The following is a 24,584-nucleotide window of genomic DNA, read 5'->3' on the forward strand; positions in this document are numbered from 1 at the left end:
GATTCTTGTTTTGCTGCAGATGGAATTTCTAATCCGTTTGCCTCCACTGCGTAAGTATAAGTCGCTTGTCTAAGGGACACTTTTTAGGGTATGTTGTTTGATGGGACTCGCACTATACATCCAGACAAATAGAAGGTGCGTCAAAAACATCTGACGGTTTTTGCAATGCAATACAAATCATACCCGCTGAATATCGCTGCTGTAGTGGGTATCCTTGTGTTGTGTACGTTTTGGAGTTCAGTTGAGATGGAACGTTGGTCTACTCAACACCGCATTGCTGCGGTAGAGTTGTTTATGAAAACAGATTCCGTTACAGCTTCGCGGCGTCGGTTTCGACTGCAGTTTTATACACTTCTTGCACCTAGTCGCAATACCTTGGTATTTTGGATACTTTAATCATGTCCTTTGAAGCACACTTCCACTTCTGTGGATGTCAATAAGCAGAATTACCGATACTGGGCTCCCAACAATCCTCAGGAACTGCATGAACGTCCGCTGCACAGTGAAAAGAATTTCGTCCGTGGTCATCGTGAGTGAGCTCACACAGCTAGGACCTCCAAGGCCATTTTTAGAAGATTGTCATGCATGTCGCCGAGTTGACCGCCTGGGACTACGACGCATTACTTCCCGAATCCGTTCCACATTTGCAGGTGTACGAGCCGGACGAGAACGTCCAAGTGGCTTGGTATCCTTTATTGACCCCTCTGTACGCCATTTTGTACCCACAATACCAAGGTATTGCGACTAGGTGCATGAAGTGTATGAAACTGCAGTCGAAACCCACGCTGCGTAGCAGTAACGGACTCTGTTTTGATAAACAAATCTACCGCAGCAATGCAGTGTTCTGTAAATCAACTGAACTCCAAAAAGTACACAACACAAGGACACCCACTACAGCAGCGACATTCAGCGGGTATGATTTGTATTGCATTACGAAAACCGTCAGGTGTTTTTGACGCACCCTGTATAATGTCTGTTCTTTGTATGACTTCTGATGAAAGCTCTTGAACAGCACCAGTTTCACGTCAAAAGACAGAAAGCATCCCTTGTTGTTGAATGAGTCTAGGCAGAATCTCCTCTATAATACTGGTAACAGGAAAGTAAAGTTAACAAATGGTATGCCTAAAAATTGTCGAATTTTGGCCACCCCTAATAAATCGAAACTTTTGGGATATTTTGTATACCCTGAAAATATGCAATGACTTGGATATCCGTGAGTAGACGTACGCATTCGGTCTGTGGTACCTAACAAAAAATATCAGTTTTGACTTCCATAAAAGAAAAAAAGTCCAGAAGCAATATAAAGCACATATGTATCCTGGCTAGTATATTAAGTAAAAAATAGTGAAATTTATTAATATTAATACTTTCTACACATTACATGTTTAGTTTTTAACAGATTTACTACTAGAACAAAGATATCTGTTTGAAAGTAACATTATATTATAAAGCTGTTAAAATGACTAGGACTAGGAATATTCTTGCAGATACATTGTTCTTTGCCTAATCTGTTCTGGTGGATTGACTGCAATTCTATGTGCTCCTCTTCTTAATGTATATGCTTCCACGGCATCCCGTAATCTTTTTGCTTTATTGTCTGTCTCTTCTGATAGATTACATTCACGTTTTCGACACCTATTCCACTTCTTTGCGTCGGACAGTGAGATTTGCGTTCTTCCAAGACCTGCCATCTTGCTTACAGATATACTGTTGTTCCAGGAAGTCGATTATTTGCCAGCGTCACAATGTTACACGAGTGGAAATAATTTTAGGTAAATGGCAGGAGGAGACACCTTGAAGCATATATAATGTTTTTCCATCAAAATATCAGTATCTCAATTTTTGTCAGATACATTGTTTTTCCGGGCAAGGATTAATTTTTAAAAAATTTCAACATTTTCAATGTATTTATGTGGTCAATTATAATACCATCCAAGTGATTGACAATTTAATCATACAATTATTCCAGGAATAGATTTCATATTTTAAAAATTTGGAGAACGATTCCTTATTATTTTGAAACCCATTTCATGTTGCTGTCCGACATGTTCGATTAAATTTGCAGATAGAGGTTATTTGTCTACAAAATGACACATTTACCAAAAGTAAATGTACTAACATTGTTGGTTCGGACATACATAAATAACTTTGTAAATTAATATACCCAAATCTACATAGTTTCACTATGAAAATTGCATCAATGTTTGGCTGCACTTACATATGCGAATAGTTTTTTACGCAGATGAAGCTGCTAAATCAAAATAGAGATCCAAACTTACAGACATTAATTTAAAATATCGGCTTACAATAATTGCAAAGACTGGTATTATTCCCGATTTCAGACAACTACACTTGTGGGATGATGATAAGTGATTTGATAAATTTGATGTTTTGTTTCTAGTAGCCTATTTCCTAATAGCACATTATTTTGATTTTGTTTATTATATTGTAATATGCATTTTGAAGTTTATAGTTTAAAATGTGTATGCCATATGGTGTAGACCAGTAGTGTCAGAGTCATAGTGGAGCGCTCTGCTCCGTTTAGTCTGAAGCAGTAATTAGGAGAGGGAGAGACCGATTTAATAGCGAAGTGATATCTCCATGTATTCGCGGGGATGTTCTGGCGACGTGGTTAGAATTAGCTTCCCACGCAGATGCTTCGCTTCCTTTCGTCACTTGTCAGAATCGGACAGATTTATGGCCACCTTGGGCAGGGTTTTGTATATAGAGACTCGCTGAGGCGTAAAATCCTAAAGTTGGACTGGACCCGTGGGAAAGCTATTGCCAAGCTTGGGTTTTCCAAAAGAACGGGGTTCTCGAAAGATCTACAAACTAATTTGATGTTGTGGGAAGTCCCAAAGTTTAATTTTAGAGATGACGTATTTCGCGCCCAATGAGAAGAGATCTTGGTTCCGCTTATGAGGTCACTTTGGACCAATAGAGAATAGATTTTAGGCCGGCTAAATGACGTAGTTGTTAACCAATAGGATAGTTAGTTTTAGCGTAGGATAGGTTTTTATAAATAAGGGCAACGGGGCGCGGAAAGCATAACTACTTCGTTTCGTGTCGACAGGACAACTACTACTTCTTTTCGTGTCGACGGCACGACATCTTTTTTTCGTGTCGACGGCCCCACACACTGAGCTTTTTGGTGTCGGCGGCCCAACTTAATAGTCTTTCTTCCGGCGAAGACTCGATAGATAGAACTTTGTCATCGGCGAGACTACTCGTCAACGTTTAGGAGCTTCGATCATAGTGTACTGGACCGAGTATTGAATTTATAGTATCGGATAGAGCTTATTCAGAGCTGCCATAGAGTCGCTACAGAAGTGCGACCAACGACTGAATTACAAGTCAGCCGGAAATACATACTCTAGGGTTTACCAAGTGAATACGACAATAAACTTATAGTTTTGGAGTTTACACTGCCTTTTATATAAGTAGCCGGCTTGGTATTATTCCCGACATCATCCTACACCACAACCGTACCTCGGCTACCCTGAGTGGATCCCACGCAACACCGAGCGTCGAAATAGGGTGGGCTGGCGCCCACTACTTAAAACCATAATAAATTTGCCTACCCTATTCGCGCTACTCGAAGGACGAGTGCTGACAGCCGTAGACCTGCCAACGTGGGACGCCATCGATTTAATTTATTGGGTTATTTTACGACGCTGTTTCAACATCTAGGTTATTTAGCGTCTGAATGATATGAAGGTGATAATGCCGGTGAAATGAGTCCGGGGTCCAGCACCAAAAATTACCCAGCATTTGCTCGTATTGGGTTGAGGGAAAACCCCGGAAAAAACCTCAACCAGGTAACTTGCCCCGACCGGGATTCGAACCCGGCCCACCTGGTTTCGCGGCCAGACGCACTGACCGTTACTCCACAGGTGTGGACTAGACGACGACGCCATCGATCCCAGCGCAACCACCCTCAAGTCTCTGTCTGATAACGCTGGTGTAGACTTACAATATTCTGCAGCCCACCAAAAGCAGATTGAAATGAATACGGAAATTATTTTATTTCCATTGTTGCAATGTACACTCTTCGACACAAAAAGTTAGCGATCTCCTGTAGCCTGAATTTCTTTTATGTCTCTAATTTACACCTTGAATAGATTATATCTTCGTTCTAAATTATTTATAACGCTTGATTTGTAATCAGAAATAACAAGACATCAAAACAAAAGAAAAACAGAGCGGAGTCTTGCACTCATATCCTCTCTTTCATTAATGTTCAATCCTAAACATGTAAGGGGTACATATTTAAAATATTATTTCTGAACCTAATGTGGGCATGATCACTGAAGTGTCCTGCTGGTGAGGTTAACTTCATCACTTCGAGCCCACCCCTAGGCAAAAATGCGTGTTAAACTTAAATATAGACCTAATGATAATGTAGGAAATTAAGAAGATAGTCGGTATTAAGAGAAAAGACAGAGAGAAAGAGCAGGGAAGGATTGAAGAGAGGGAGGGAGAGTAGAAGATAGAGAGAAGGGGAAGGTAGATAGAAAATAAAAAAAAATTCAACGAAATCCAAGTTCATTGAAAAAAGGCATAAGTAACTAGCATAGCATTAGTAATATAATTACCGTCTTTCTTTAATATTCGAATTAATATTATGATAACGTCCATTGTCCACATGCGTTAAGTGCGTAAAAGAATAAAGGAAACCGGTTGAAAAATCGAGGCCAAGAAGCCTCGTTTTTCCAGTTTCCTCGATTCTGTTATAATGCACTAACTGTGTTGTCAACAATGCAGAGAGAAAACTTAATGATATTATCAAGTATACAAGATTTAAAATATTTCACTACTTCAGTTTTATATGTACTTGCAGTGGAAATAAATAATTGTCATTAAAATACTTTTACATAAATCACGGGAAGTTAAAGTAATGGTTCTGCGATATACATACTGAATAAATCGTCAATTTACAATGAAATTAAGAAACATTTGTGTTAGATTGAGAGCGGCGAGGGCGTTGTTGATGGAATAGCGGAGTAGGAGCTTCAGATGGGGGCGACGGCGTTTGGTGTGACTTCGGCCATGATGGTACTGACCGACGCCAGGTGGTCCGCGAGGGCGTTGTTGATGGAGTGGCGGAGTAGAAGCTTCAGATGGGGGCGACGGCGTTTGGTGTGACTTCGGCCATGATGGTACTCACCGGCGCCAGGTGGTCGGCGAGGGCGTTGTTGATGGAGTGGCGAAGTAGGAGCTTCAGATGGGGGCGACGGCGTTTGGTGTGACTCCGGCCATGATGGTACTGACCGGCGCCAGGTGGTCGACGAGGGCGTTGTTGATGGAGTGGCGGAGTAGGAGCTTCAGATGGGGGCGATGGCGTTTGGTGTGACTTCGGCCATGATGGTAATGGCCGGCGCCAGGTGGTCGACGAGGGTGTTGTTGATGGAGTGGCGGAGTAGGAGCTTCAGATGGGGGCGATGGCGTTTGGTGTGACTTCGGCCATGATGGTAATGGCCGGCGCCAGGTGGTCGACGAGGGCGTTGTTGATGGAGTGGCGGAGTTGGAGCTTCAGATGGGGGCTACGGTCTTTGGTGTGACTCTGGCCGTGGTGGTAGTGACCTGCACCAATAGGGCGGCGAGGGCTTGGATCTGGAAAATAGTGAAGTACGGTCAATTGCGATATTATTGCACAGGCTTGAAGTCTTTTGACATATCAGATACTGTTAACACCATGGTGAGAACACATTAAAATTTTCACTTTGTTTATATTAAATATCTCATATTAAAATATTTGGTATTACTTTGTTTTAATATATTATGTTAACATTAATTATAAAACAATATTGTAATATGGTATTTTCGGTGCTGAAACTTAATGATACGATCAAATAAAACAAGATTTAAAATCTCTTAATGCACAAGTTTTATATGTAGGTACTTACAGTGGAAATAAATAATTGCCATTAAGATATATTTATATAAATCACGGGAAGGTAAAGTAATGGTTCTGCGATATAAATATTGAATAAATCGTCAATTTATAATAAAATTAAGAAACACTTTGTGTTAGATTGAAATTCAATTGTTCCGTAAAAGAAGTAATGTTGTTAAGATTTCGTGTGAGTTGTAATTGATTGAATAATAATTCCTATTTATAAGCAATATATAATTTTAAATTTCGTAACGTAGTTCTGCACACTGCTACTAAAATGTCATTGAATAGCCCAAAACAATTCCTCTAAGGTTAGTATCTTCATAGTTCACTGAATATTTTGTGGAATTTTACTAAAATGATTTTAAAAGTTTTCGAAGAAAACCTTTTTCACTATCTCACGAATTAATGGTAAATTCTCACTGTGTTCTTGCTGTACATTTTGTTCTTGTGTTGTTGCTGTGATCGGCTCGTGTGTGATCTGAGGTTATCGTTCTCTGTTTTTATACCTCCGTCTTCAGCTTGCTTGTGGTTGCCAAGACACAAAATAGTCGTGAGCTGAATGCACATTGTTTCACTTCCTTTCCTCAAGCTAGACGCATTCCCAAGCTCACACCGGCTGACTACACTAAGGTTTTCTGCGTACCCAGGTTTCGAACAGGCAACGCTCTCGTCCCTAAGTCAGCTCCCACCGCGCGTCGCCAGCCGGCGATCGAAGAATGGTATGGAATGATGCAGATGATTAATATAGGCTAAAAACGAGAGAACCCCGAGAAAAACCCCAATAGAGACCTTGTCCTCCGCAAGTGTCACTATGGATTTTTCAATGAAAAACCCAGACCTGACGGGAATAATAAAAAATTGGCCCATTTTGTGTACGATCCTCCAATGAAAAGTGCGATAATTTGGAACCATTTGTGCGATCCAATCAAGCCGCAGAGTTCGCAACGCTGGAACAAATGAATACGTCAGAACTGCAGTACATGTGCATTAATATGTTACAAATAATAAACCGATATCGGAGAAGTGTGTTCGAGCATCTTCGTAAACGGACGAATGAAAGGAATTCCTGTGTTAACGCTCTACTTTTGAACAAAATACTCACGCTGCTGCGGAAAGAAATTCAGTACAACTGTTCGTGAGAAGTCTTTATGCATATTGACTAAAACTCATATAAGTTGTAGGAATTCAAAATGTCGCAGGAAATAACGTGGATAATAGGGCATAGGCTAGAATTTTTCGTTTTCTTACATTTAAAATTGGAACATATTGCAGTAAATTACGAGTGTGATTTGAAATAGTTTGAGAATTTAACTCTCCAATGCTGTTCTACGAAGAGAATTCATTTCGACTAACATATCGCGCAAGTCGTCGTTACTACTTCGTACATCGCACAGGAAATGCGTTGAAATGAAATCTGAGGAATCATCATCATCATCATCATCATCATCATCATGTCCACACCTGTGGAGTAACGGTCAGCGCGTCTGGCCGCGAAACCAGGTGGCCCGGGTTCGAATCCCGGTCGGGGCAAGTTACCTGGTTGAGGTTTTTTCCGGGGTTTTCCCTCAACCCAATACGAGCAAATGCTGAGTAACTTTCGGTGTTGGACCTCGGACTCATTTCATCGGCATTATCACCTTCATTTCATTCAGACGCTAAATAACCTAGATGTTGAATAATTTCGAGGGAAAAATTGTTCCGGAGCCGGGTATCGAACCCGGGACCTTTGGTTTAACGTACCAACGCTCTACCACTGAGCTACCCGGGAACTCTAACCGACACCGATCCAATTTTTCCCTCTATATCCACAGACCTCAAAGTGGGCTGACAACGGTCAAGCAACCAACTTCGAGTGCACACTAATTCCGTGTGACTTAAATTGTGGTTTTCTGTTAACGAACAGTGACGTGTTGGTACGTTAAACCAAAGGTCCCAGGTTCGATACCCGGTTCCGGAACAATTTTTCCCTAGAAATTATTCAAATCAACTTTACAGGGAGTTATACCTGAAATCTTGATTTGCATAATACACGTCACTGTTCGTTAACAGAAAACCACAATTTATGTCACACGGAGTTAGTGTGCACTCGAAGTTGGTTGCTTGACCGTTATCAGCCCACTTTGAGGTCTGTGGATATAGAGGGAAAAATTGGATCGGTGTCGGTTAGAGTTCCCGGGTAGCTCAGTGGTAGAGCGTTGGTACGTTAAACCAAAGGTCCTGGGTTCGATACCCGGCTCCGGAACAATTTTTCCCTCGAAATTATTGAAATCAACTTTACAGGGAGTTATATCTGAAATCTTGATTTGCATAATACACGTCACTGTTCGTTAACAGAAAACCACAATTTATGTCACACGGAGTTAGTGTGCACTCGAAGTTGGTTGCTTGACCGTTATCAGCCCACTTTGAGGTCTGCGGATATAGAGGGAAAAATTGGATCGGTGTCGGTTAGAGTTCCCGGGTAGCTCAGTGGTAGAGCGTTGGTACGTTAAACCAAAGGTCCTGGGTTCGATACCCGGCTCCGGAACAATTTTTCCCTCGAAATTATTGAAATCAACTTTACAGGGAGTTATATCTGAAATCTTGATTTGCATAATACACGTCACTGTTCGTTAACAGAAAACCACAATTTAAGTCACACGGAGTTAGTGTGCACTCGAAGTTGGTTGCTTGACCGTTGTCAGCCCACTTTGAGGTCTGTGGATATAGAGGGAAAAATTGGATCGGTGTTGGTTAGAGTTCCCGGGTAGCTCAGTGGTAGAGCGTTGGTACGTTAAACCAAAGGTCCCGGGTTCGATACCCGGCTCCGGAACAATTTTTCCCTCGAAATTATTCAAATCAACTTTACAGGGAGTTATACCTGAAATCTTGATTTGCAACCTAGATGTTGATAAAGCGTCGTAAAATAACAAAATAAAATAAAAAAATCATCATCACCATCATCATTATCATCATCATCATCATTTAGTTGTGCGGGTCTAACGACACGTGCAACATGATGCTAGTACAAAAAATATTCCTTTAAAGAAATTGAGTGATCCCCATTTTAGAGGTTTTCTTCAGAAATTCTCTCGATACAAAAACTGTTTAAGCGATAGGCGAAGACGATTCAGCTTCGACAACTTACGAGAATATATCGTCGTTTACTGCAACGCTGGTAATTGCATCAATGATGACGAGGAATGAACTTTGCAAGGTATGTACTACAGTACGTTATTTTTCTTTTCCTTCTGACTGTACGGAGATACAGTAGCATGTTGACGTTCTGTTTACGTTTAAAACCTGTTCAGCCAATGGTCTCAATGAAAAAAAATGTAACATGTAGTAAATGTGCACTTACATTGAACGATAAGTCATCCCGCAGCCACTGTCTAATTATTATATACTGTAAGTCACAGTTGTCAATAAGCACTGGTAGTGAACGGACGCAAGTTGAGCGAGGCTCTGACGTTGCAAGATAGAGGCATTGCCCTCAGGAAATGTTACGGAAGGAGATTCAATCCAAGAAAGTGAAAATGCATAGGAGTGTACAACAGGAGATATTAGCAGGGGCGAAAGAATTAGTAGATCGGAAAGAGGAGATCTAAATATGAAGAAAGAACAAATAATAATGAATCAAGTGACTACAGACAAGAGATTGAAAGTGTTAAGACAAACATAGAGGGACACAGTGAGAAGATTGAATTGTTGAGACAAGAAATAGAACAAATGAAGAGGAAAATTAAGCAGTACGAAATAAATTAAAGAAAAAGGACATTGTTATTCTTCGGAGTAGACGAAAAGGGACGTGATTTCGCAATAGAAACCGGGGAGGCAGTACGCAGAGTATGCTACGAGATCTTCAAACTGGAGGTAAGAGCAGAAGACATCGGATTAGGATATAAAAGGCCTATTGTGATAAGATTCTCAAATATAGTAACCAAAGAAAAAATATTAAGGGACTTACACAGAGTGCGAAGAACGGGAATGAGAGTTGGAAATGACCTGAGCTACGAGGAAACTACTCCCTTTTATGAAGGTGGCAAGAGCGAATGGACACTTTGCAAAATTATATGAAGACAAATTAAAAATCAATGGGAAATTCTATGACGTACAGTAGAATTCTACAAGACAAATGAAGATCATCCAATATTTGAATTAAGTACGAAGAAGCGAGAACATTAATATGCAAAAGAGCAGAGAAGATCTGAAGACACGAGAGCACAAGGTACTGATGGAATTACAATCGTGAGGAAGAAGAATGGTCAAGAGGAAAATAAAATGAAGCAACCGCAGTTATCGCACAAAGTGGAAAGTGGGGAAATTGAAGAAAATCATTGGCATGGATTAATACCGACCAGCCCAACTAAACAGAGGTTAAGTGAAGATCGGAATTCGAACTGGAACAAAATATACGTGACAGGTGATGGACAGTCTGCTCAATCAGCAATTGTGGTGGAAAGTAACTATCATAACAAGATCGTTGACCAGGTACATGTAGACGACAGAGAATTTGCTGAATTGCAGATCGCGCCGGAGGAAGCGAGACTGAACCAGGGAATGCTGAGATCAAGAATACAGAAGAAGAAAACATTTGTGAAGAAATCAGATATGAGATGCTTAAGTACCACAAATGCAATGAAGTTTAGTGATACGAGTAAAAATTCAAGGGCCGTATTCATAGACATTCTTAGCGCGGGCTTCCGGTGGATGATAAGCGAACTAACGTTTCTCGTATTCATAAACCAGTGTTAGCGCTAAGATATGATATGAATCCCGTACAAGTAACAGTCGAAAGCCGGGGCTAGTTTAGCACGCTCGTAGCGCGGGCTCGCGAAATGTCTATGAATAGCACCTCAAGTGATTTAACCAGATTAGTGGGAAGAAAGGTCAGTGCCGAGAGGAGAAGTGAAATTGTTTCTGTGAGTGCAAGAGCTGAAATGGTGAGAAGTGAAGTGAAGAAAAAGAATGACGAGTTTGTAACAAAAAATGGTGAAGTGGACTTTTCTGGTCCAGAGACGGCTATGGAAGAGACGACTAAGGACTTAGTAAGTGAATTGAAATATGAATTAGAGGAGTGTAATAGGAAGTTAAATAAGACGATAGAGGTAATGAAAACAGGTAAGTAGTATGGTGGAGGAGGCTAGCTAGGATAGCGAAGTATAATATGTAGAAAATTAGTGAGATCTGAAATTGAAATGTACACAAGAAACAGACATAATAACGAACTTATTGGACAATTAGTATGTTTTAGTAACAAGTATTATTAGAAACTGTGTGTGTTTGATATAAGTGTACTGATAATCAAGAACAGAGTCGTAAAAGTGTCAATTTTTTAATGATCTAAATTTAGTTGTTAGATTTTAAAGGTGTGAATACTGAACAATTTAAATGGGGTCAAAAGTTAAATTATAAGAGCGTCTATAAAAGGTATATCTGTAACGAACGTAATTGTGGCACCGGATACAGAAATTGTGAGGTCCACATTACATGGATGTAAATGTAAATATATACAACTTACATACTGTAAGTTGAATGTATAAACTCATACCTTATTGTTGAGGGGGTGGGGGAGGGGGCGAGGACCGTTGGTCGTCCCCCTTCTTTGCATCTTGGCCCTGTTGTTCGGGGATTTCTGGAGTTATGTCTTCTGAGTAAACCCTCTTCAACTCCCCCCCTCCACAACCGTAAAGTGCCCGGTGTTTCTCTTGTCGTGAGGAATAAAGATCCCTGGCGGTGGGGTTTCTTCTCCTGCCAACTGCCCGCCCTGACCAGTCTGGCCTGGCTCTTGTCCTGGCTCTGTGGTCGAGGCTTATATTTTGTGTAGTCGGTCACCTTGATCTCTTTCTCTGATGGTGAATTCAGGTCCTCCTCCCGCAGTTTCGGCCGCCTATGCCTATCCTTGAATATGACCTCTTTGGGATAGGGCCCCTGAGGAATAATGCGTTTGTCGCCGGTGATGATTGTATATATGCCGTAACCTGTGCCTAACAGAGACCCTTCTCCGATTGATGTTACTGCAAACTCCCGTAGTCTTCGGTTATCGGTGAAATATTTGAGCGCTGTTCTGAATGAACGGAACATCTTTCCTTGTATTCAGAACGTATGTAACACAGCAACGGCATTGCTATTGTTGTCATGCATCGTCTCCATAGAGACCGCAGTTGTTGTTTCATGTAGATCAGCGGTGACCAAACTGGGTATCGTGATTACATCGTGTAATCAAAGTCATTCATACTGGTGAGAGGAGTTTCCTGTACATTGCTCTCTGTCTCGCTCACGTACTGAAGGTATCAGTGTCGGTACCATGTCGTTCTATAAACCCTCTGTCTCTCTACGAGCAGGAAAGAACGTTTCGTACAGAATGGGAAGAGGAATTTATTCGCTGTTCTGTCGGAGAAAATGTTAATGTTCAATTAGTAGTCGTACATAGAAGCGACATTATAGAGCATTACGCTGAATACACAGGAATATAGTGAGGAATACATGTGAGGCTCTTGAGGTTGTAAGGAGAAAAGAAAACAACTATTTGCAAGCTCGAAAAATTTTCTGGAAAAATATATAATGGCAAATTTTCCATCTCACGTCACAATATTAATTCAATATACTTATATTAATAAATCTTTAAATCTGACATGAAGAGAATATAGTTGCTTCATAGCTTGTGAACTACACTTTTAATTTCTTTGAGTAACGCTCCCAACTTTTCGATACTTGCTCTCAACGTTTTCAAATAAACTATATCTGAATTTAAATTCTAAGCTTAATTTATATTTATTAATATTAATATGAATATTAATTTATATTGACATACAGCAAAGAAATGATTTCAGTGTAAAAACTTCACAATGTCCTACTGCATGTAAATAATTGGGAGTATAATAGGCTATTTTCTTCAACATTTGTGCACCAATGGTCACAGTAAATAATAATGCTTGACGAACAATGAAAGAGTAGGGTCTATTACTTTAAAATAATTAGTACTTACTACGTAAAATGAAATACTTGTTCGTTTCTTGTTGTTTCGAAATCACTGCAATTTTTTTTCTTCAAATACTGTATAAAAATCATATTAATAAATTATGCTTTACAAACCACTACTTTGTGAAGTATAACTGAGTAAGCCTAAAGTTTCTTGTGTTACAATTGTCAAATATAGACACTGATAATAACTGTGTGTTTTCTTCGTTCTGCTAACTATGTTTATAATGTCTAAATGTCTATTTAATCCAACCCTAGATGCGCAGAATAGATTATTGTACACTCCTCCAGCTAAGAACGGGTAAGAGCAACGCCTGATTGATGCAACCTGCACAGACCGGCGTTCCGCGCACATAAATGCACATTTAGAGTCTGATTTCTGACATGCCTGTCTTAAGCTCTTTCAGGGGCGAGCTAAAGTTTTTCTGTATATATTATATTTTATGTTACAATTATTAGCAAAATAAATAAATAAATAAGTAATTAACTAAGTAAGTAACTAAGTAAGTAAGTAACTAAGTACGTAAGTAAGTAAGCAAGCAAGAAAGCAAGTAAATAAATAAATAAATAAATACCGTTCTTTGAGAGTACACTTTTTTTCTTTCATTTTCGACCAAAGGTTTCCTTCAATAATATAATCTATACAATAGCGTTCCAGTAAACCCTTCACAGCGACTTCATTTGGTAAAAAAGAAAAAACACAATTCTTTTACAAGACAGATCTCTCAAATATGTTACAAACAAATTGCCTCTTTGAGTTGTGTTTTGGGTCATGTTTAAAACTCCTTTTTACTTGGAGATGCTTCAGAAATTCATGTATTGAAAAGGGAAGAGCATGTCTAACCTGTAGTGCAATCCCAATGACCCTTCTACAGAATCACGAGAAATTAGGTCTTCATACAGCCTTTCAGCAAACCCATCACCCACACCGTACTTCCGATTTTTACTAACGAACAATAATGCCTGTTGTAAAATCGACACAGGAATAAAAGTTAACTATATGGCACTGCTATAAATTTTCTTCTCATGCGCATTACAATTGTGTGTCACCGTAATAATGTACACTAACAACACACACAAAGTGGCTTTGGCTTCCATACTCCATCTCGGAAGAAAGCTTCCACTACACTACGGCTGAGTGCTGCAAAACGCAAAAGAACTAGCTATACAGGGCTCCTACTGCTGTAAAATCTTCCCGGTTTCGAACACATGTAATTTACGTTCTATGAATCTGAGATGCATGAAAATAGCACCAATGGAAAGAGAAACTCAAAAAGTTTAGTTGTGGCAACATTTGTTAACAATGCCTCATAATATCACATATAAACAAATTTGTTCATTGTTGAGGCGAAATGACTGCTTTAGAGGACAAAAAAGCTTTTTGTGCGTTTGATTTTCATGTGAACTAGTCGGTTATTAATGTGCAATGGCATTACCGAACAAAGTTTGGTGCAGATCCACCCAGTGGGCCTACAATCTGTAAAGGGTACACTGATTTTAAGGCAAGATTCTTCGCAAGCGATTTCATCCGTAGGCCTATCGACTACAGTTGCTGCAAGCCCTAAAACCAGAAGACAACGTGCTACGAAGAAATTTCTGCATGAGTATGCAGACATTAATTGAAAATGATGATGAATTTATTAGTCCCGTGGTCTTTCCTGACGAAGCCACTTTTCACCTTTCTGATAAGGTGAACAGACATAACCTCAGAATCTGGGGGTCGGAAAATCCGCGTACCTACGTGGAACTTGACTATAGGCTTGATGTGTGCCGTGTTACCAAGGGGGGACACATTGAACATCTTTAAGGTAAGGAACTAAACTTTTTGAGTTTCACTTTCCACTGGTACTATTTTATACTATTTTCATGCATCTCAGATTCATTTAGCGTAAATTACATAATTTATCATTCATTTCATCATTTATGACCATATATGAATTAAAGCATTGCTAAGTAGGATTCTTCATTTCTTATTTATATATCTTGATGAAACAGTATTTCTTTAACGATCAGAAAACTTGTACTTTATATTCTTTTTGTGACGATTCATCACAATTTTTTTAGCTCTCCATGCTGTACATAATACAAGTAGTAGTTAATAAGGAATCTTTGTTTCGGTAAATGATAAGTACAGTAACTATATTTCGTGGCACTTTGCAAAATCACTGGGGTAGCTTAGAAAATGAAAGGGCACACCTAAAAACACGATGCGAATAGGCCTATTGCAATAGCTCTAATCCCACCCGCCCCAAATTAATATCTTCCTTCTATACACAAATTTTTGGAAAGGAGATACCATCTCTCGCGCTATGACGTCCATTATTACTGAAACAGATAGGTAATATAAAACTTCCATACTTACTTCAAAATGACTTTCTGTGAGAAATATTTCAGCAGCCAAACAAAGGCCTCTTGTTTTTACCAAATTCAGATATATTTTGAAATTAACATGATTATTATGTTTATCATAGCGATTGTTGAACTGGATTATAGAAGAGAAATAAATTTTCAGCATCGTAAAAAAATATTTATTTGTACAGTACTTACCAATAACTTACAAATTGCTTACATAGCCATAAGTTTCTTAATGTGTACGATCTCATGTAGGAAATTGCACTGGTCAGACCAGCGAATAGGAATTATAAAGAATGGACACTGAATGAATTTTCCTGGTCTGTTTTTCTTGTCGTTGCTTACGAGATTATACATAGCATTGCTTGTTATATGAGAGAACTTTGACATTTACCTTAACCTATAAAGATATGACCTGTTGGTACCGAGTTGTTCACATAGCAAAACACAGACAATTTTCGAATATAACTTAGCTGAACAAACTTCAAATAGCACTGTAATATGCTTGGCATATTTATAATATTCGTACTCAATCAGTAATGCACAATTAATTGAACTATTTTCACGATGCACAATGCTTTGTAATGGTACTATTCATCATTTCATAGGGCAGAGAGGCGAACCTAGCGGCAGAAATTGTCATGACTCACAGAGACCTACTCTCGATCGTGCTATGCGCCAGCTTGTGTAATCCCGTAAGCAACGGTTTTTCTGCGCGCATGCACTCCTCCACTTTCAAACGCTAGAGGTCAGTGTAATCGAGCACTCGCGAATGGTGGAACATCAATCCTTGGCAAGTCTGCTGAAAAGTATTTCTGCTGTCGACTGCTGGTGCAATATCAGCGCCAACTCTAAGGAGAAAGACAGAACCTCCCGCTGATGCAGATAGAGCTGGTTTGAAGGTCACAGAAATAAGACACTACTACATCAAAGGTACTGACGCGCAATGTCCATACTTATAATTCCCTATACGCTGGTCATACCATGATGAATGAAAAATACCGTAGTTCTTTACAGTGTGTAAATTAAGATGAAATGGTTTATGTAATATTATAATTTATAACATAAGCAGAGATATGGTTTTTGCATTGAAATAAAGTTTAAAGCTTACAATATGCCGCAAATATTAAGGAAATTTAACTGATATCACTTCAAAGGGGTCGGAGTTCGATATCAAATTTTGTACAACTAAACTAGAAAAGAATATATTTATCAATAATCATCTTCAACTGAGGACTAACTCAGTCCAGGTTAGGTTGAATTGGAGTAGTTTCGTGTAAATGAAACATGCCCATACCTTGTTATAAACACTATTAATATTTAAATTCGAATTATTCATATTAACAGAGCGCTATATTCGCGTGATCAGTGGCATATCGGAAAATTGGATGCCTTTCTTCAATCATCTCTTGAAGCACTTCGAATCATTAGCAAAGTGACACATCTCTTATCTCTTCCTTGTATCATGGGGATTGGTACTAGATTTAGAATAATAAATACTGAGAAATATAAAATTGTTTAAGGGGCGTTGGAAAGCTAACACTCAGATTCTTCCACCACATAATTTTCAGGATCTGCTGGGGCTAACACTAACATTAGAGAGACTCGTAAGCAATATCTTACTGAACTGTAGTTAATTACAGTGCGCAGCATATAAACTTACCGGCATTATTATAACCGATCGTAGAGCGTGTGTTTAGTGGGAAGATTCGACAGTTATGCTGATTTTGCCTTTTATCAAATCGTATGTTGAAAAATGTCTCCCTTTTATAGATGCAAGAAACACATCAGGGAAACAGATATTCAGACAAATATACAGCAAAGTTCTAGGAAATCTTTACGCCTACTAGCACAAGAATGCGACATATCACAAATATCAGCATTAAGAAGACTGAAAAAGTTGCAATTTGATCCTTAAAAGAGTGACAGTGGTTCATCGATTACAGCAAGGGGATTCAGCCACTAGCGTGAATTTTTGTGAGTGGACGTTGCAATCTATTCTTGACGGTAATATTGATCCATCTCAATAATAACGAACGAAGCTTGGTTCCATTTAAGCATTTATGTTCATTCTCAGAGTACAAGGAACTGAGACACTGAAAATTCTAAATTAAGTTCAATACATTATGATTCGAGACGACGGGGCGTGAGAATGGAACATTTGGGAACCACCCCAAAGAGAACAAGTGTTTCTTGTTCCATGTCATCCGACATGTCACAGTTTCAATAGCTTATCTATCGTTTCCGTATTCAACTGACTCTATGCGACCTTTAATCTTTAACTGGAACATACGTTATGAAACAACTGTGATTAAGGAAATCGAAATGTCGATCCTTTTCATCGATTGCATTCCCTTCTTTTTCAAGATATTAGACATTCAGAGTGGTCTGGATGTTATCATGCATGCTATAGTTCCGATATCGTGGGTTCAAAACATGATGAAGGCAATTGACTTTAAGGGCGCGATGAAATCCTTAGTGTGACTTCCTACGGCAGAGAAGAGAAAATGGGGGACCCATTTCGTTGATTTACGGCACGTAAAACAATCCTGTCTCTTATTTATTTTTTATTAATGGAGAAAAATTCGAGCCGGCTCCGGGAATCTAACCCAGGACCCCCAGTTTGGCGCGCTGAGTGCTCTTACCATCTGAGCTATGCCGAGAACCGATCCACAGTGCCGGCCGAATTCTCCTCCTTTGTATCGTCCCTGTCGCCCATCTCTTACTCACGTTGAATTTCGCCTCTGAAGTTGGATGCGCAGTTAAATAAACTGTAAAAACAACTTTGAGGAGTATGTTACGGAGATAATATTGTGAATAGGACCCTTGTTTATATGACATTTTTTCGTCAGAATATCGTCGGAAATAAGCTGCGTAAGTGATGGTAGCTAACTCCATGTGAATCACTCTGTATAATGTTGATGCACAAAAGAAAATATATTCTTTTGTGATTTCATATATCTGACTACGCTTGGATGATGGTCTGCTATTAATCTTATACTTTCTGTACTGTACTGTAAATGTACATGTGCTTTAATAAAATACCGGTATAAGATCGACATAGCGTTTTCTTATTTGCTGTTACCGATGCATTATTTGTAGACTACTGGACTATATGTCTAAATCACCGCCATTCACCGCAGATTCGATTTCCTCCCTGCGAGAGAGAAGTCGGATCTCCCCACTAAACTCGCGTTGCGACCAAAAATTATATATACCGCGCATTGTACAAATCTATTAGAGATGTATAGTTACTGATTGTTATTTTTTAAATAATTCTTTCAGGTTTCGATTTATTTTCAAGCGACCAAACCCATAGTTTATAAAATTATTCCACCAATATCTTTTTCGAACATGGAATATAATGTACAGAGATTACGTACAGTTTCAGTAAATTACGTAAATATTTTACTGTATAAAAGCAAACAACAAAGAAAAATAAGGAAAGGTACAGAGAGAAAGATAAAGAAGAATGCAAGACGAGAAAGGGATAAAGAGAGAGAAAACAGGCTAGATGATTAAGAGTAGAAGAATACTGGGAGAAATTATGAAACGAGAAAGAAAATAGCAACGGAGATAAGGTAGAGACACAGCCTAGTTTATACAGTCACGAAGCTCAATACGTAGTAAATATGCATCCATAGATAGTTGCTTACCACTAGGATCGCTAATATCGCCTCATTACAGACAATGCGAAATAGTACCGGCATAGCCTATTGTTCCTAGCACCCTCGCAACTCAAGCTTCACGACTGTATATACTAGATTGTGATAGAGAGATAAAATGGAAGGGAAAAAGGAGCTAAAGGAGAACGAGAAGTGAGAGAAAAGGAATACAAAGTTATGAGCAAAATGAAAGGAGGAAGAATAGGAAGATAGACAAGCTTTAATTAGAATATAGAAAAATGCAGAAAGGAAGAATACGAATTTCTTCGCTACAGTACCTTAAATTCACAGCCATCTGATTAATATGTCTATATTCTGTAACACAACGGTGTAAGTAATAATTATCTTTCATCTAATTATCTTTCATTCTGAGTATAACAGTTTCTTCGCGAAAATATTTTCTATGGAAAATGAATGATAACCTTTGAAATGAGAACAATCCCGTACAATTTGTTGAAAATATGTGGTAGACGTACCAATTAATACGAAATAATCGCGATAACATGTTTGAATTGCGTTTATTCGTAAACAGATAAAATATTTGGTATGAAACATTTTCATTCAATTTTGTGATGAGATTTCTTTAAATCTTTTGTTTCAGTTTAGTTTCATTTAAAAATAAAAGAACTATACGGGTATGTCTTTCATTTCTTAGGCTTATTGTTAGCCCAAACGACTGGCACTGGTAGGGACAGGATGATCCCTATACACAACAGAAACTTTGTGTACCCGTTATGGAATACGTTCCGTGTCGATTGTGCTTCTCGTCTGCATCGGCTATAGCCGCTAACACCATCCCCCGCACCACGCATTTCACTTCAACCAATAAGTCCGAATATACAGTAATACCTCTGGTAATGGTCTGCCGTAGCCTACCTCAGTAATCCATCTAAAGCCTGGTTCAGACGGTGCGTGTTTCTGTGATGGATTCCAAGGTGGCTCCGCGGATGGGTAGCCTGCGTGCTGACTGGCAGGCTCCCGTGTTGCCTACGGTGATGGTAGTTGTTCTCACGGAGCTGGCTCTTTTCACAGTTCAAATTGGAAAATCATCTGCTGCTTCATCTATTGCCAACACTCATGGTCAGAAAGAAATTAAACCGTGAGTGGAAAACAACTAAAGTCCTACAGTAAATGTCGTAATAAAGTAATTAAGCCATAAGTGCAAAACAGCTAAAGTCCGATATTTAATTGTTGTTTCTTAAAACTAAAGAATATAGAAAAAAACAGGTTTAGTTCGAAAACAACGAACATAGCGACATGGTTTCAGTGGTGATATTATATGATCATCTTTGGTTTCCAGCCTGCAAACCATCACGAAAAATAGCAAGGAACCTACCCTCGAAATCCAGCAAGCTAGCCATCCAAGGAGCCACCAGAGCGCATTACTTCCGGTGAGTGACCACGCAGGCAACCCATCCGCGCAGCCACCTTGGAATCCAGCACAGAAACACGCACCGTCTGAACCAAAGACGTTATAATAGTATACTAGACTCACACAGAGCGCTGGTGTGCTGTCCAAAATTGAAACCAGTCTGCGCATGTTTACGCCGCCATGCTACTGGTAGAAATAGAGCGGTAAACACGATTGTCAGACTTGTCCTTTGTTTTGTCTCGGGTGTTTTTAGTGAATAGTGTGAAAGTAATGGCAATATAATTTTGAAAGATGATATATTATCGCCGCGGACTCATGCTTAACATGTCGGCATCATACAATAACGTGCGGTGTGGTTTAAAAAAATAATTTTGCCGACCGATTGTTGCTCTGTAGGTTTCACTCTAAGCGTCACGTTGTCACGTCTACTTTCTCGATAAGAATAAGCACTAGTTTGTTATATTGTTAAATGGCTATTATTATTATTATTATTATTATTATTATTATTATTATTATTATTATTATTATTATTTCATATACGAGTACGTTGGCTTTCTTAACTCTTAATAATAACTCTTTAATAATAATTTTTAATCACATACCTTAATGTTCGTCCTCAGCACAAGACATTGCAACCTCGGGTTTAGTCTACGTGGATTAGACAAGTAAGTGTCATTTAATAATAATTGAAGCAGCTTATTGGTTGCATTATTGAAATTGAGGCGAGTGATTGGAGCGGCGACACAAGAAATTGAAAACAATAATACAATTAAATTTCAAAGACCTGCCGAACGCATGAGGCCGCTCAAAGACCTGCCGAATGTTAACCATGAGAGCGCGGCGATAATACCATCCCTGTTTAATTTTCCAAGCTATATGCAAAAGGTACGATATAATATTATCTCTGTTGTTACAATATCAATATCATTAAAAATCAATTAGTAGTTTACGACAATAAAGAATACTTGTTAGTACAGGTATATCAGACTGTAGAGAAATCCCACTGAGTGAATTATTTAGACTTATACATCAGATGTTAAAACATTAGTGGAAAGATAACTTTTTGTTTTTATTATGTAAATGAACTTATCTGCAAGATAATAAACTTTCATTCAAGATCCATATATGGATAAATAAATATACAGATAATAAATAAATAAATAAATAGCTATAATAGCTAAGCCTCCTTTGTGAATTTATGATTCAGAGTTCACCTATAAATAACTCTTTTACATTTTGCCGGATATATTTTTTTTAACAAAAGCAAGGAATGGCATCTTATTGATATTGCATATGTGCATAAAAATTATGTACCATCACTCCGCAAGCAATGATAATATATCTATTTTATTTTTTTTTAATAAAAATACAATATGTAAAAAATCCACACATAAAAAGTATGTGGTTTTTTTTATCTTGCATAAAGTGATTGTTTAGTTTTTAGGTCTTCATGTTACCTATTGTTTGCAATGTATTAGGTACCGATACTTTTTATAATTGATAGCACTCCCTTTATTAATTGAAGAATGAATTCAATGTAATTTGGCTACCTTCGCATATTATATTTTGCCAGATTACCTATGTCCTGTGGTCTAAAAGTACCGGTAATATAATTTATTTTTGATTCTCTAAAACTTAACAAGTCTATACTGATTATCGCATATTTATTTCACTTAGGAATTTGATTATAACAAGAACTTGTGTAATCAAGGTGCATATATTTATGTCTTGTGATCTAAGAGTTAATATGTTAATATAATTTTAGATTCTCTGAAACCTAACAATTTGCTGATTATCGTAAAATTATACAATCTATAATGTGTATTGTGTAGGCCTATTTATGGATGTATCAGTATGTTTTCTATAAATTGCTGCATACGTATTTTCTTTTCTTTAATGTTCTAACACATATCAATGAAACTTTGAATATGTTTATTTCGTCCTAATTTTACGTTAAACGTCGAAAATGGCCATAATATGTCAATTTTAGATCATCACAGCGTTAAATTGCGTGATTTACGCACTGCTATTATTTGTCTGCTCTCCAACAATATGGCGGCAAGCGCAGCGTTCAATTTGCCCCGGTTTCCTCGTTTCGCGCAGCCGAGAGTGTAGGGGCTTGGTCTGAACCGGGCTTAAGTCATTAATTCCAACCAGAGTGAGAACGCAACGTTCCGTTGCTCTGGTTCCTCTTTGCAAAACTACCAGTCGTCTAGATTCTACACCCACTGCCACCACCATCTATCAATCTTCCTACAAAGTACGAGAAGCATTCACCACGATGGACGGCCAATCAGACCCGAACAAACATAATAGTATCCTGCTTTCGAAATAGGAGAATAATGAAAGGGGAATTTTGTGTAGACTGTTGATGGAATGAAGAGGCAAAAACGGGAGAATCCAGGAAAAGATCTTCAAAACCCTTGATTTTATACACTGCAAATACAACTCCATTATCGAGATTTAAACTCAGGTCTGCGGTCATCTTAAGTCAGCGCCCTGCTAACTGAAATAGAAGCCAGCTAGCTCAAACGATTCAAAAGTGCGCCGGCTTTCTACGCTGGGTGTCAGGATTTAAAACTGGCGAACAGGAGGAAATTTACAGTGGGAAAAGGTGATGTTTGATCAGTCCTTCTTCAGATACTCTATTTTACTTTGTAATAATTTTACCACTTACCCACAATTCATATCATTCTTAATGTCAGCTCCGCGAAATACTGTATGTAGCCAGAGGAAAACATGGAATTGGAAGAGACATAATCTGAGTAACTCGGACAAGAGCGTAATGCATCAGTCTCATTTCTTATAAAGAAATAATTTTATCTCTATTAACTTCCGTTCAAGGACTGGACATTTGGATACGTTCTATTTTCACTCTGAGACTTTCCAAAAAACAGTATAATGCTTGATAAGTACATAGCCTTGTAGTATTCCTTATACGATTAACTTCACGCATGTCACCGTTTATGAAACACTGGACAGATATAAAGCAAGGAGCATACCTAACTCCTTACCGCAGATAAATCTCGCATCCCTGTTAAAGTTCTAACTTCGTTATCACTTCACTGTAACCGCTATTGCTTGAGTCATAGCCGAGAACCTCTGTAGTTAAAAGGTTCGTTAAATAAGGGTTACAAATTACATTGAAAATAACAACCTGGATTGAAATTATTGGTCTCGTACACGCAATGTACTATGTTGCCGTCTCACTGAATTGTCTCGCAAAATCTACTTAGTACAGACATATGAAACTTAGGTCATACCTACTTTTGGCACAGCACAAGATCTGACAGTGTAGGTGGTGAAACTTTGCAATATGGATGTTCTGAGTCTGATTTCACTTTGGTGTCTATTTTACTTGGAGCGCTGCTGGCTCACGCTGTTGCAGCCATGTGTGTATGTCTTGATAATTGCGCTGTAGCCATTGAATGTTATACCTGACCTGTTCGGTAACCTGACTCACTGTGCGAGTAAACTGCTGCAACTTTTGGGCGTTCTGGCTTTGGAATTCTTCGATCTGTAACAAAACATTATCATTTGAAATAAGAAAATGCCATAACTAAATATTATAGTTTAGTAAATTACAGTGGCGAAGAGACCTACCTATAAAATATCCAGTAAGAATATAAGTTCGTAATAACGACATACCGTAACACTTGGTTTACTTAGATCCTTACATATATTAAATTCACTGTTGGCAGTAATTTCACTGCGAGAGGCTTGTGACAGAAGCCTCGTAGCGAGGCGCAACGGCCTTGCACACAGGAAGCGACACTCACAAGCTTGAGGGGAGGCCGGGGAGGAGGGTTATCGATTCGCTACGACTCAGTAGCAGGATGCGGGGTTAGCTTCAACAGCGATATAATACACCGCGCTGATATGTTAGTGTTCTGTGAATGCGCTGCATCATTAAGTGTTGGTTTAATCAAAAATGCATGCGTGCGTGCGTGTGTGTATGTGTTACACATTAATTTTGTGTACATTGGCTAATTCTGAAAGGGCACTGAGATCATTATTTGCATAACTAAAAGACAAACCTTTTTCAATTTAGACGTATGAAACAAAATGAGCTTACAAAAAAAAAAATCGACACTACATTTAAAGATTAAAATAGCGGATGAAGGAAGACAAAATAGAGAATTTCAGTTTTCATGGTACAAAAAAAAAATATCCTCTGAGACAAATAAGTTGTATTGTTATACTTGTATTCTGTTCGCAGGTGAAAATGAGTGGTCATCACCTTCTTGTGGAGTCTGTGTCACAAAAACGTTTGATAGAAAAGCTGAGAAACATGTACTGAATAAAAATACGAGTATATAAGGCAAGCAGATTATTT

The 24,584-nt window shown here is 38.6% G+C and overlaps 2 protein-coding genes across 2 annotated transcripts in view; both read right to left on the reverse strand.

Moving 5' to 3' along the window:
• Window positions 1-4,583: 4,583 nt before the first annotated feature.
• LOC138700023 (uncharacterized) lies at window positions 4,584-12,062 on the reverse strand. The gene is made up of 2 exons (XM_069826310.1): window positions 11,430-12,062; window positions 4,584-5,613 (listed from the first exon to the last, which is right to left on the reverse strand). The coding sequence occupies exons 1-2, from the start codon at window positions 11,960-11,962 to the stop codon at window positions 5,544-5,546; spliced, it is 603 nt and encodes a 200-aa protein (XP_069682411.1). The 5' UTR covers window positions 11,963-12,062; the 3' UTR covers window positions 4,584-5,543.
• Window positions 12,063-22,376: 10,314 nt separating this feature from the next.
• LOC138700020 (aminopeptidase N-like) overlaps window positions 22,377-24,584 on the reverse strand; it is an 81,111-nt gene continuing 78,903 nt past the window's right edge. The window contains exon 16 of the mRNA XM_069826308.1: window positions 22,377-23,765. Within this exon, the coding sequence (XP_069682409.1) occupies window positions 23,598-23,765 (168 nt within the window). The 3' untranslated portion in view covers window positions 22,377-23,597. The remainder of the gene's footprint in view (window positions 23,766-24,584) is intronic.

Source organism: Periplaneta americana, chromosome 5, assembly GCF_040183065.1.
Source record: "Periplaneta americana isolate PAMFEO1 chromosome 5, P.americana_PAMFEO1_priV1, whole genome shotgun sequence".
NCBI classification, from domain to species: Eukaryota; Metazoa; Arthropoda; class Insecta; order Blattodea; family Blattidae; genus Periplaneta; species Periplaneta americana.